At 30.1% G+C, this 15,535-nt stretch overlaps 1 protein-coding gene across 1 annotated transcript; it reads left to right on the forward strand.

Annotated features, from left to right (window-relative positions):
• The first annotated feature begins 4,599 nt into the window (after positions 1–4,599).
• LOC107962932 (lupeol synthase) lies at positions 4,600–14,465 on the forward strand. The gene is made up of 18 exons (XM_016899497.2): positions 4,600–4,703; positions 4,915–5,132; positions 8,837–9,022; positions 10,077–10,166; positions 10,330–10,527; positions 10,613–10,697; positions 10,786–10,952; positions 11,439–11,741; positions 11,858–11,977; positions 12,073–12,195; positions 12,297–12,395; positions 12,507–12,563; positions 12,658–12,704; positions 12,783–12,926; positions 13,019–13,196; positions 13,466–13,546; positions 13,957–14,040; positions 14,241–14,465. Exons 2-18 carry the CDS (start codon positions 4,938–4,940, stop codon positions 14,349–14,351), a joined length of 2,268 nt encoding a protein of 755 aa, XP_016754986.2. The 5' UTR covers positions 4,600–4,703; positions 4,915–4,937; the 3' UTR covers positions 14,352–14,465.
• Positions 14,466–15,535: the final 1,070 nt, after the last annotated feature.

Raw genomic sequence — 15,535 nt, forward strand, 5'->3', positions numbered from 1 at the left:
TTAATATTAACATTATGGACTCAATATCGAATATGGGGTTTCAAAACCACCATTTTCGACACCATTGAAAATCGACTGTTATAGTGACTTTTTCGTTGGTGAATTTTCTTTTCTTTTATTTATCTAGTGAAGCACTAGGATCTACTCCTAAGGAGGGTTGAAGATGGGTGAATCCCCAACATGTTTATGTCAATTTAATTATGGTTTACTTTTTATTCATAATTCATACAATGCCATTGAGAGAATATCATTTACTCTTTATTCGAGTTATGAGTTCCACTATTGTGAGTGCATTCATGTCATACATAAGTCATGCACTCAATATACCAACTTTCAGCTCACTACCATGAGAGCTTAGATTTTCTATATATTAACATGAGTTATGTACATAATGTCAGTCACTTACTTAGGACTAAGGTAAGTCATACCATGAATACAAAAATGAATAAATCCCATAAACAAATCTAGGATAAGTTCAACTTAGGTCTAGTCCAATGTATGGTCAATCCAGACAATCACACTTATGTCTCTATTTTTGGGAGTCAAAACTCTGATAGACAAGACAAGCTATCTTCTCAATTGGACTAAATTGTATCCTTTTATTTATTTCGAACCAATTGCTTAATTTGATTCTTGCGACCAATTGACTATTTAGATCATCTACTAATACAAGTTTTCTTCTTGCATTATAATTTGTTCTTTTAATGCAACTTAATATTAAGTAAATCTTAGGTAATCAAAGAGCTAATATTTGCTTGTACATTTTTCTTTTCATACAAAAACCTTTAAAGAAAAATGTACAAAGATATAATTAATTATGTGGAAATTTACATAATCATTTCAAAAATTTTAAGTAAAATGATGAAATCACTGCATTAAGGGCACAAACCCTAACAATATATGCTTCTGATCTGTCGTAATTCGGTGAAGCAATTAAACTAGTTTTCACACTTGAGGAGCTTGAATACGAGCATTTTCATTATGTTTTAATTAAGTTTTCATAGTTTAGTCTAAATGCAATAAAAAGTGTATTATAAGTCTTTTATTGACCTTAGGGACCAAATGAGGCCTAAAGGTGAGCTAATATACTTAGTGAGTGTGAGGAGACCATCATGGGGCGCATAAACTTAATACTGGTTTTTGTGTTGCAACATGAGAAGTTTGATGCCGTAACATAGGGAGCAGCATACAAGAATATCGAGCTGCCTTCGGTGTCGCGACACAGCCATGGGATGTCACGACACACCCTTGAAGCAACCCTAAACCTAAATATACTACATTCGATTGCGCGACACAAGCACTAGGGGGTCGCGACATCGGTGATGTACGAGAGATATTTATGAGCCAGGGGCATTTTGGTTTTCACAATCAAGTATTTAACACGAGAGCATCAACTAACCTAGGGTTGAGGATGACAACAACCCTAACTCTATAAATAGGCTCATTTAGCACTTGTTGTGGATAACTTTTTATACTTTAATTTTTTCTTTGTAATTTCAGTTTTTAGTTTTAAGCTTTAGGTTTATTTTTAGTTCTTTGCTTTTTGTGTTCTTCGAAGAACATGGTTTGTAAACATGATCAAATGCTAGTGGATTTTCTGCGCTTCATCTATCAAATACAAATAGGATTATCTAAATTCTACTATTGATTTGTTATTTATGTTCATCTTTATATTCAAGTTTATTATGTTCATGAGATCCATGAGGAACTAATCCTTTTATGAGTGATTAGCGAGTGGTTGTGCGATTAATTGATTCTTTTGTTGGGTTTTCTTAGCAGACCAGCTGTTTGGGAAAGGAGGAACTTAAACCCTAGGCTTAATGACCCTAGAAAGTCCTTTAGGTGGAAATTAACCTAAAATTGATATGGCCTATCTGTGAACACTTTAGTCTTAAACCGGTTTGGATTGTGAGGTTGAGAGATAAATAGTTCTTGCCGACTCATTAGTTTAGTGGAAGATCGAGAGATCCTACTAGATTAATGACTAGTTGATTGAATAGAAACCCGAAATAGGAATTAGTTATGACCACCAAAGCAAGCTAATCATTCATGCCTAGAATTGATTAAAGTTTATAAACTAAATTTTTCGAAGTTCTTTATATTTAGGTTTCTGTTATTTCTATTTCATTATTTATAAAAGCCCAAAAGTACTTGCTTTTATGTTTGTTGTACTATAATTTATTTAAATTACTAATTAAATCTATTTGCTTTAAGTTAGAATTAATTTAGTACTCGCCTCCATTGGGTATGTTCCTCGGAGTACTCACTTACTTCGTTGTCGGAGTCGCTCAACTTTCCATTATTGATTGTGTTTGTTAATTATTGTGTTCATGGTTTCTTTTTTGAGTTTTATATCATGCTTTATTAACATTTTTGTAATTGCATGCGGGCTTTCTAAATTTGGGATGGTATAATGGTTGGTAGGATAATGTAAAAAAGTGAAAGTCATGGTTTTGAATGTATATCGACTAGGGGTGAGCAAAACTCAATTTGACTTGAAAAAATAAAAAAAAAATTTGAATTTTAAGTTAAATGAATCAAGTTATTTGAATCAATTCGAACTTTTTTTTCAAATTTCGAGTTCAAATCGAGTTGAGTTTTCGAATTCGAATAACTTAAATAATTTGAATAAACCGAATATCAAACTATAATATTTTATATTTTTACACTAAACCCCTAAATATTTTTACTTTTTTCCCAAAACTTTTACTCCTCTCCACTTCCCCCAAAACTTTTACTCCCATCCCACGCCCATCTACCCCAGACCCATTCCTTCCCCCCTCTCAATTTTTTTAATATTTTTCCTCCAAAATTTTACTCCCTCATTTACTTTCCCACAAAATTTTACTCTCCCAAAACCCTCAAAACTTTAATTTTACTCCCCCAAAACCTTTTATTTTCCCCCTAAACTTTTACTTCTCACCCTTTACCCTCAAATCAAAAATTAAAATCATCCAAAAAATCTCTAAACCTAAACAGTAATAATTTTGTTATCTTTTTGTCAAAAAATAATTTTATTTATGTACTATTTATATTATTAAATTAATTTTTACATTTTGTACTATTTATATTATTGAATTGTTTAATCATATTGAATCTTTATATTAAAATTGAATTATTAATGATGCCATAAAATGTTCGTGTTAAAATTTTATGTTGATATCAATTTTACATTTTATCTTTAAAATAACATTTATTAAAAAATAACATTTTTACATTTAATAATTTTTTTAATTTCAAAATAGATAGTGACAAGAATCAGAAGATAATTGAAGCAACTAGTAAGCAAAGAAGTCAATCCGTATATAAAAGATTAATAAATAAATTATAAGATGATGAAAGTTAATAATAGATTACGGTGGAAAAATTTGATTACGGTTAGTGACAGTGGTTACAAGGACCCAAAGTTATTTTTTAAAATTTAACTCGAACAAATATATTCTATTCGAATTTCATTTCACTCAACTTTATTTGAGAAAATTTTAAACCGAGTTAGGATCATAAGATAGGATTCGTCAACTCGATTAATTCAAAAAAATTTTATTCGATTCGATCAAACGCTCAACCCTAATGTTATCGACGGAGGAAATGGAAAAATGCCAGAGGTTCGGGCTATTCGTCTGCCTCACTTTGAATATGGTTTTGAAATACCTTTGTACATTTTAGAGGTTGTGTTTCACTTTTTGTTGAACCTATGGCTTTGAAATTCTTAGGGTTATTACGTGAGCTTCCTTGTAGGCGAGCCTGTGCTGGAGAAGATTGATATGGCAGAGGGCTTACGTATGACAATAGCATAAATTATTGTTGAGATGATAAGAAAATGTGTAAAAGTACCATAGCAGTCCCTTTACTATATCCGTGATTACATTTTGGTCCTTCTACCAAAGAAAAATGACAATCTAATTCCTATATAATTAAAATTTGAAGAGTTCTTTTTTCATAATTTTTAATTTTTATTTATGATTTTTTAAAATTTTCAAGATTTTTTAAAATATTTCTTAACATGACATATAAGATAAAATAGTTCCATTTCAAATTGAGAACCTTATAACATATATATAAAACACAAAAATCAATATTTAACATTAAGGGCATAATTTTAATTGAGGAACTATTTTGCTCCATCAAATGTACAAGGATCAATTTACTTATCTTTTATGTGGATGGACCATACTGCAAATTGAGGCAGATAGTACAAGGACTATATGATTCTTTTACCAATGTAGTGTAATTGTGAAAGAGTTAATCTATACTTTTAATAAAATGGATGGTTGAGTTAATATTACGAGTAAATTAATGGGTTAATATTTGATATATTGATAGTTTAATTTTATTTTCACAATCAATCTTAAAAAATTATCATTTTTTTAATACTTGTCAATCTTCAAACGTGTTTGTGGAGTTTAAAAATTTGGTATCAAATCTTTTCCAGTAAATTGAAATTAAAAAAATGTAAATAGATTAAAAATAAACTATAATATTTAAAATAAATAATAATAATAATAATAATGAGAAAGAGAAAGTTGAACATGTAAAACCACGCGCCTTACTTCCTTCCTCCCTCGCATTTATAAAAGGCAACCTTTCTCACAGACTTGCATTCAGCCCCTCGGTTCGCCCTTTCAGTATTTCTCTTTTTCTTGGATAAGTGGATTCAATTTCATCCTAAAAGAAGAAAGGAATTCCTTCAGTATTTGCTATTGGTACTTGTCCTCCTTTTTTCGTCGAAACATATAAGAAATATATCCAACGGAATAATTATTTCTTGTCAGACCTAATATTTTTCTTCATTTAATGTTTTTGAACCCTGAGAGCATATTGCAGTTGATAATTTTGTGGTCTTGAGATGAAGTTATTTAAATTGGGGAAAACATATATAGTTGATAGAGTGATGTTTGGTTTGTGTATTGGTAGGTGAAGAAGCAAAGTAAAAGAAAATGTGGAAGCTGAAGATAGCAGAAGATGGTCCATGGCTAAGCACAGTGAACAATCACATTGGAAGACAGCATTGGGAGTTCGACCCAGATGCAGGAAGCCCCGAAGAACGAACCCATGTGGAGAACCTTCGTCTTCAATTCACCAACAATCGATTTCGACTCAAACAAAGTTCTGATCTCTTAATGAGAATGCAGGTAATTTATTTATTTAACCTCCAATCTTTCATCTTTGGATTAACCTTATCAACAAAGTAAGAGGCTTCTTGTTTAGAGTTTTGTTTTTTTTTTAATAATCTTAATTTTATCATTTCTCACTCATTTATATTCTTCTTCTTTGACGGCAACCGTGGCGTTTTCCTCCATCAGTGTTAAAAGACTTTTCCAATTTTCATAAAATAGTCATTTTATCTCAAAAGGCAAATCAACTGCTGATGTAGAAAACATAATTTTCATCATATATATATGTTTTATAAATATGGTAATAGACAATCAATGTTTTTTTCTGAAAATAGGTGTTCATGAAAAGTGGATCAAGGCTTGATTACAGACTCGTTTTCGGTTCAGCCTGACTTCCATTTTCATTATATATTTTATATATTAATGGGAAAAGATGAATAACTCTAAAGAGTAATTAAATACAATGACACATATTTCGTTTATAATTTTTTTTATATACTATAAGGTTTTTATTTTTCATCCATGATTTATGTGATATTTAATCATAAGATAATCTAAATTTGAAGAATTCCATGAATTTGAGTTAACAAATTAAAGCTGATTGGCAATTTTGATTGTGATATTTCTGTTGGGTTATAAAATTCGCTTTCATTTCTAATAACACCATTAATTAATAATAAAATAATATATTATTAATATAAAATAAATAAATAATGAAGAGTTTAAAATAAATATAACTAATTTTTTTTAAAAATAATTATAATTAAAATTATTAAACATCAAACCCAAAAATTTGAAAAAAATATAATTATAATTAATATTTAAATAAATTTTTAAGTCCCTCAATATTTTTATTTTGCACAAATTATGCAACAACTAGATGATATGAATAAAAATAGGCAAGAAGGATTAAAGCAATCGCAATTCACCTTTGAGTACATCAATTTTCAATTAAAGGCTTCTTCGTCGGTTCCCTACTTTTACCACAGGTTTCTATTGAAGTTCTGCCATATCTATCTTACTATAAACTTATCGTATTATATCATCTTTCAACTGACTTGATATCGGAAAAATAATTATCGTAATTAATATAAAACCAAATAATCTACATTAGTTATACAAAAGGCAATTACTTGTTTTTTTTTTCTAAATAAAATGGCTCTTTTTCTACTATAAAAATCTACTCATATTTCATTTTAAAATAATATTTTTTAAAAATATGCTAATGTTTTGTCTTTGAGTTTGATATATTTTTTTTAATTTTACTGTTACACTTGGTTTCTATTAAAATATAATGATGTAGTACTATGAAATTGTTTTTTATATAATATTTTTGTGTGTATTTTAGATTTTATATAAAAAATTAAAAATTCATATGCCACATCATCACATCTTAATTACTTTTTAAGATATATAAATTCAAAAAGATCGAATTAAGAAAAATTTTCAAATTTCGAGATTAGTGAATATATCAAATTTTAATTTTTAGGAGATGGACGAACTTTTTATTAAGAAGTGGGAACGAGTCAAAGTTAAGCTTTAGATGAAAGGAAAAATTAAATATAACTTTACTGTTATGGGACCCCAAGTTATTTGGTGATTAAAATTATGGTGGAAATTAGAAAAAAAATTGAGGTGAAATTAAATTATAATTTTTACGATAATAAAAATATAATTTTACTATTTGAATAGATTATTTTTTTATAATTTTTAAAGGATTAAATAAAAAATTTATCATTTTTAAGAGGACTAAAATGTAATTTTTTCTTTATTAATTTAAAATTTAAAAAGTCTAAATGAATTTTTTTTTTATTTTAAGAGGGACTGAATCTTACTAGCCTCCCTAGATACGCCATTGATCAAAATAGATAATCTAGAGGCAGCCTGATTTATCGATAAAACGTATTTAAACAATATTTTTAGTTGGAAGAATTACAAAATTTTATTTTATGAAATCTTATCTCTGAAATTTGAATGAATCTCCGTAGAAAGCAAGCGGAATCTCCTATGTATTGTAAGCACAAAACTTGCAATTGTTCCTTTCTGGTTTGTCCAATGTGAGGAACATAATGATAGAGAAACATATAAGAAATCAGTTACGCTTAAACGAGCCAACCAACTGTCCACAAGTGAAGTAGCATTATTTGCAACGCGGGATCTAGTGAGGCTGCACATATATATATATACATATATATATATATATGTATATATACATAAATATACACATATATATATGTATATATATATTATAAATGAAATGATTTTACATCTTCTTGTTAATAGAGGTGATCATAAGTCGGGTCGGGTCGGGTTCGGGTCGAGCTCAATTAAAAATTTAGGCTCATTTATTGAGCTCGGGCCGGGCCGGGCCTAAAAAATAGGCTTAAAATGCACATATATATATACATATATATATGTATATATATATTATAAATGAAATGATTTTACATCTTCTTGTTAATAGAGGTGATCATAGGCCGGGTCGGGCCGGGTTCGGGTCGAGCTCAACTAAAAATTTAGGCCCATTTATTGGGCTCGGGCCGGGCCGGGCCTAAAAAAGGCTTAAAATTTTGCCCAAGCCCGACCCAAATAAAAATATTAAAACCCGAGCCCGGTCCGGCCCGCCTGTATTTATTTTTATATTATTTTATATAATTTTTAAATATATATAATACATTAAAAATACTAAAAAAATCAAAATAAATATTTTCCAACAAATTGAAAATAAATTTTAAAAAATATGTAGACTTAAATAACACTAAGATATATGCAACTTAACAAGCAAATACCTCTAAAATAATAATAAAATTAACAAATGCTTTTAAAATAATAACAAAATTAATAATAAAATAAGTTTTATACAATATCCAAAAAATAACAACAAAATAAGAGCAACTAATAGTAATATGGTAGCAAAATAAGAAGAAAACAACAAAAAAAATAACATTCAAAAACAAAAAAAAATAGCAGAATTTTTTTGTCATTTAGTGAATTCGGGCCGGGCCTGGGCCAAAAATACCTTACCCGAGGCCCGGCCCATTTTTTAAACGGGCTTTATTTTTTGTCAAAACTCATTTTTCGGGCCTATATTTTTTACCCACCAACTGCATGCATCTATTATATATAATTAATAAATTTAATATGCATGATCTATATTAATAAAACATGAAATGTGAGACAATTAAATTATTAAAATATTAATAGTATAGTAATAAAAGTCTGCTTTTTTATTTAGTGAAATATATAATAGATGCATGCAGTTGGTAAGCAAATTAGGAAAGAGAGTCGGCAGTTGATCCCCAGTTCTCGACAAGCACCAACAAGGTTAAGCTCGGTCAACCCATAAATATAATTTTTTTGTTTCTTTGAATTAAAAAAAAAAGTGAACAAAAACAAAGGGCATCTTCTGTCACCTCCAATATCGGCTATGTTGGGAATCTAGGAATCAAAATTCACCTACGTAACTTTCATAAATCCCTTTTATTTCTTATATAAGATAAAGTAAACAAAAAGTCCACAAAATCATTATATTTTATTTTATATTTGTCCTACTAGGCAATTAACATGTTACTCTAATCTTGGATTTCCCTAGATTCAAAACATAAGGTACATAGGCCTCCAAAAATGAAGAATATCTCAAAGCGAACGCTGTTTTAAATTAATTTATACATTAGTTTGTTTAATTTATTGATGACTTGGAAATATTTCATATGCGTTTGCAGCTTAGGAAAGAAAATCCATGCGGGCCGATTCCACTGGCGGTGAAAGTGGAGGAGGATGAGGAGGTGTTGGAGGAAGGCATAACAATTACACTGAGAAGGGCTATCAGCTTCTATTCTTCTCTTCAAGCTCATGATGGTCACTGGCCTGCTGAAAACGCTGGTCCTTTGTTCTTCCTCCCCCCTTTGGTAAATTACCACCGCTACTAAGACAAGGGCCGCCTCCAAACCCAATTCTTCGTTTAATATTTCTATTAATTTGGCAAAAATGTTTGTTAAGCAACAAATAAAAAAAATAAAAAATATTTTTTAAATAAAAAAATATTTTAAAAGGGAATTACTTATATTAAGATTATCTTTAGACATTAATAAAATAATATCACATCATTACCTTTTAAAGATATAATAATAATATTATTATTATACACCCATGACCCATCCATATATGATATCTTTTCTAAATTAATTTAACTATAATTAAATTAGGGTGTGCTTGATCATTTTCATATAATTGGAAATGAAAATTTTCATCATTTAATGATTTAGATGTGTTTGATAACTATTTTGATTTTTTACTTAATATAAAATGTTTAACAAATAAGATAAATCCGCAGGTAGTTATGTAAAATTATTAAGTGAATTTTGTTTTATTAGAAATTGAAATAAATTATCTTTCATCAAAAATTATCTAAAATAATATAAAATGTTATATTAGTAAAATTAAAATTAAAAATAAAATCTTTTAAAAAATTATAGCCTAATTTTTAATTTCTTAATAAATTATATATTATACATGCATGCAAATGTATTAATACGTAAATATAAGTTTTAAAGTTATTAGTTCTATTCAATAAATTAATTTAATAACTGCATATTAATTTTAAATGTAATTATAAAAAAATTAAAAATAATTCTGAAAAAAATTAAAAGTGTATTTAAAATATCAAAATTTTATATCAACTAAAACGGTCTAATATGTACCCGATATAAGTCAGTGTAGGCTGAAATGAATCAAAACACACTTAACACATCAGAAACACACATAAAACAGAATATTAAGTACTTAGCATCAATTTAGAACCAAAGCGGTATATATTGACTAATACTGTACGATACTAACTACCATGCGATGAACACTTCTACTAGACAGTTTTTCATTTTTATTTTTATTTATTCTCTAATTATCAATGAAAAATTTACAATTATTATTTTATCTTACAATATTGCTATTGAAAATACACAGGTAATGTCGCTGTATGTTATTGGGAACCTCAATGCAGTATTATCTCTTGAACATCAGAAAGAAATCATTCGTTACATCTATAATCATCAGGTAGAGTATTGAGATTCAAATAAAGAAATTTATAAACCAACTGTTTCTATAACGGGGAATATTAAAAGCACAAAATCCTTATTCTTTCCATTTTCCTCTTGAACAAAATAAGTAACAAAATTGCATATCATGAACTTCATGTAGAGTTTATTTCGAATTGCAGAATGAAGATGGAGGTTGGGGACTACACATTGAGGGTCATAGTACAATGTTTGGAACAGCATTAAGCTATATTACCTTAAGGTTGCTGGGAGAGGGGCTTGAAGATGGTGAGGAAATGGCTGTTTCTAAAGGTCGAAAATGGATACTTGACCATGGTGGTCTAGTGGCGATTCCGTCTTGGGGAAAGTTCTGGGTCACGGTACATATTATATGGCCAGCTTTTATAACTTAAATGCAAAGTTAAAATTTCAATTCCAAAGTAGTGTTATCTATGTTGAATACAGGTACTTGGAGTGTATGAATGGGCCGGTTGCAATCCTATGCCTCCAGAATTTTGGCTTCTACCTAACCTCTTTCCAATCCATCCAGGTTTTCCTAATATATTTTAATTCTTGACTTAATAGAGCATGAGTATGTTTCGGACCCTACCAAGTGATCCTATATTGATGAAATGCAGGCAAAATGTTATGTTACTGTCGATTAGTTTACATGCCAATGTCATACTTATATGGGAAGAGATTTGTTGGTCAAATCACTAGTTTGATTAAACAAATAAGGCAAGAGCTATACAATCAACCTTACCATGAAATAAATTGGAATGCAGCTCGAAACACTGTTGCCAAGGTGCTTTTCTTGTAGGGAATGTTTAATCTTATTTATTATTTATTATTGGCACAATATTCTATCTGGCATTTCAATATTATAATAAAAAAATATTTATTTTAACATTTTATTTAATTTTTCGTTTTTTAACCGTTAAACCTACATTGTTTGGAAGTTAACATCTGCTAACTTTACTTATGTGGCAGTCCACCTGTATTGTATTCTAGTTAGTAATTAATTAAGTATTAAAAAATTAAAAAGAAACAATTTTTTTATATTTTTATTCATTTTAATAATTTTTAATTAAATGATCTATTTTAAAGTGATTTAATAAATAATACAAATTTAAAGATTAAAAGAGAAATCTTGTGTTGGCTATAATAATTAGGATGTTTATAGCTCTTAGGCGTGACCTAGGTTCAAATCGTGCTAGTTGAAAAATTAAACATCTTTAAAATGATTTTGAGTTTGATCTATATATATGTAGCCAAATGCTAAACTTTTCAGGAGGATCTTTACTATCCACATCCTCCTATTCAAGATCTGACATGGGGTCTTCTCTACCATGTCGGCGAACCATTATTAACACGATGGCCATTCTCTATGTTGAGAGATAAGGCAATGAAAGTTGCGATCCAACATGTACATTATGAAGATGAGAACAGCAGATACCTCTGTATTGGATGTGTAGAAAAGGTATTATGTCTAATAGCCTGTTGGGTTGAAGACCCAAACTCAGAAGCATATAAGCGTCACTTAGCAAGATTGCCAGATTACTATTGGATTGCAGAAGATGGATTGAAAATGCAGGTTAAAGATCAATCCCATGATTTAGGAATTGAGAAATTTTTATATAATCTTTTGTTGATTCCAACGGTACTTATGACAAACAATATTGATATACCAGTTCCCTTTATATTATGCAGACTTTCGGCTGTCAAATGTGGGATGCAGCTTTTGCTATTCAGGCTATCATGTCGAGTGATCTAAGTGAGGAATATGGTCCAACTCTTCGCAAGGCACATGACTTTGTAAAAGCTTCACAGGTTTACTCTTTAGTTTCCAATATTGTTTTGCATTAGCAGCGGCCATCTGAACCTTGAAATGTGGCTTAATCAACTAAATGATATTATCTTCAAAGGTACGAGAAAACCCTTCGGGAAACTTCTCAGCTATGTACCGACATATATCAAAAGGTTCATGGACTTTCTCTACACAAGATCATGGCTGGCAAGTCTCAGATTGTACTGCAGAAGGGTTAAAGGTAATAATCAAACCCCATCAGTTATACAAGTAATGCCATGTTTTTCTTGATTTTTGGTAAAGATGAATATACAAGTATTGGAAATGTGTTATCTACTACAGTGTTCACTTTTGTTTTCACAAATGCCAACTAACCTTGTTGGAGAAAAACTGGAAACTGGGCGATTCTACGATGCTGTTAATGTCATACTTTCCCTACAAGTAAGAACCCAATGTTAAGGACATTTCACTTAAGATGCAAATAATGAGTAGCCATCCAATTTTTGTTAGAATCAAGTCCTAATAATGAGCATTTTTTAACCTTTAATGTAGAGCAACAATGGCGGTTTTCCGGCCTGGGAGCCTCAAAGAGCTTATGGTTGGCTAGAGGTAATTCATCTGGCATCATTTACCCACATCATTTTTTTTACTGCTATAAAATCATAACATATTTCTAACAGCTACTTTTTTTTCCTTTTCATAGAAATTCAATCCTACTGAGTTCTTTGAAGACACACTCATAGAAAGAGAGTAAGCATTCTTCAGTGCCATTGCTTTTAGCCAATAATACTAGTATTTACTCCAACATTCATACTTTCTCCACTCTAGGTATGTAGAATGTACTTCTTCAGCAATTCAAGCTCTTTCACTCTTTCGAAAACTACATCCCAAGCATCGAAGGGTCGACATCGATCGTTGCATAGCAAGGGGGGCTCAATACATTGAAGATACACAAAATCCAGATGGTTCATGGTAGACTATACCTTATATTCTCAATATAATCAATGATGATGTCTATGATTCGAAAAGAACAATCATATATATATGATAGTATGATGAAACAGGTATGGTTGTTGGGGAATTTGCTATACTTATGGAACATGGTTTGCACTGGAAGGGTTGGCAGCCTGCGGTAAAAACTACCACAACAGTCCTTCAATACGCAAAGCTTGTGAGTTTTTATTGTCAAAGCAGTTGCAGAACGGTGGATGGGGGGAGAGCTACCTCTCTAGCCAAAACAAGGTATGAACAATCAGCCTACCTTTTCTATATACATACAATCTATGTTGCTTTGAGTCTTCATTTTTCTTAAAGTACCTATAACCAATATGGATGTAACTTGCAAAAACCCTTTAAAGAAAATTTTAAAAAATCTGATCTTACCATTGTCAAAATGTTAATCCCTTATTTAATACTCATACTCAGTAGCAAATAATCTAAAATAGAACAAAATGGATGCATAATTGAATGTTATAAACAGCAAATACTTCAGTTCTCAATTCCATTTATAGGTATATACCAACTTGGAGGGAAATCGTGCAAATTTAGTCCAAACAGCATGGGCATTGTTATCCCTCATTGATGCCGGACAGGTGAGTCTGAAGTACTAAAAGTTTTATTCTGTCACTTTGACTTTACATTTTTCTAAAGTTACTTATATCTGACACATGAGTATGGGTCTATGACCCCTAAGGATCTTCCAAATACATAAAAAAATGGAAAATCTGACTATACCCATGTAAAGCACTTACCTGTATCCAACACATCTGAATTCGTATAACATAGATTTTAACCATTCAAACATTCATGATTGTGTAAACTTTAGAAAATCTAACCAAATCATGAAGTTTGTTCACCCTTTATACGCTTAAACAAATCAACTGTTGCTTTTCCAACTTGAAATCATCAAAGAATAATAGAGCTTTTCTGTCTGAATTGCCTTACTTTAACTGGATATCCATCTATAAAGCCAGCTCTTAAGTAATATTCCATCGTGTTGTAGGCTGATGTGGATCCTACACCAATTCATCGTGGAATAAAGGTCCTGATTAATTCACAGATGGAAGATGGCGACTTCCCTCAACAGGTAAAAATATGAATCATCATTTTCTTATCTGTGTTCGAGAATCATGTTTGAACATGAATATGAAGATATGATCTCTAAAATTTCTCCATATACATGGAAAAAAATTTACCACATCATTCTAAATATATACCCATTTTTAAGAGTCACATTTTATTCTGAGCAGCAAAAGTCTTAATGATCTTAATGATTGTTTTCAATAGGAAATTACAGGAGTATTTATGAGAAATTGCTCACTGCATTACTCCTCATTCCGAAACATCTTTCCAATATGGGCGCTTGGAGAATATCGTCGGCAGATTCTATTTGCATGAATTTGGTTCATCTTCAGCAATACGACGATAATATGTAAAATATCTCAAAAAAAATGGACAAATGCATCGTCCTGTTTATTCTTCTGTTAAATTTATGCCAATGATTTATAGGTTATTTTTTACTTGTCTTTGAGATTGTAAAATGTGTCCTCTGAAGGTGTTCTTCAAACTAGTCCATCTATCCCTCCAATGCGAAGTGTATGATAAATAGTCAAGAAAACAACTAAACTGAAACACAGATAGCAGAAGAACTTTTCATGTACCATATTCCATGGACCTAATTAAGAAGATCCATATATATAGTATAATATGGTGTTGTTTGCAAAGTTGTTGTTTCCAGTTTCTGTCTTCCGAATTTTTTTTTTTCTAGAGTTTTTTCCCCTCAACTCAACACAATGTTTAAGTTTCAATAGAAATTAAATTATGCCGCTACTCAAAAGAAATTTAAGATCCCAAAATAAGAATCATCATCCATCCTAGAAAAAGGAATTATTTATGAGAGGGTCTTGTTGTCCCATCTCAAACTAGAAGATTTAGAACTAATAACATCATATATTTTGGAGAAGAATTTCATAAACATGCAAAGGAGCAACTATCATTTTAAACTGAAACTAAAATTATTAAAATCCTCAAAATTACAAATTACAGAACTTCAAGTGTCCAAATTTTAAATATTATTCATAAGGGTGGATTATAAAAATAGTCACTTTTGTTTGCTTCAGATTATATTTTAGTCATATATATTTGAAATATTACGTTTTAGTGATAAAGAATGATGTGGATGAATGCAAAAGCGGATCGTAAAATTTGTTAAAGTCGCGGATTTATCCTAGATTTCTTGACGAACATAAACTGAAACAAGAAACAATAAAAACATATTAGTTGTCACAAAGGAGAATCAAATGAAATTAAAACAAAAAGAAAGATGAACCGGCTGGTAAAGAGTCCAATAGAGAATGAATTAGAGTTTCTTCGATGGAAAAAAACTGTCCTTAGGCCTCAAGAAAACGCCTTAACCAGATCTGGAAAAACAAAACACAAACAAATTTGTTAGAAGTGATTTTAAAGACAAAAACAAACTGTTTTGTGCAAGAATATTTGAAACAACAAGAAAATGTTAAAACTCCTAATTTTGATGTGTTTATTGATGGAATAAGATAGGAGAACGTCTTTTTTGAAGCAAC

The sequence above is a fragment of the Gossypium hirsutum genome, chromosome A06 (assembly GCF_007990345.1).
Source record: "Gossypium hirsutum isolate 1008001.06 chromosome A06, Gossypium_hirsutum_v2.1, whole genome shotgun sequence".
In the NCBI taxonomy this organism is placed as follows: domain Eukaryota; kingdom Viridiplantae; phylum Streptophyta; class Magnoliopsida; order Malvales; family Malvaceae; genus Gossypium; species Gossypium hirsutum.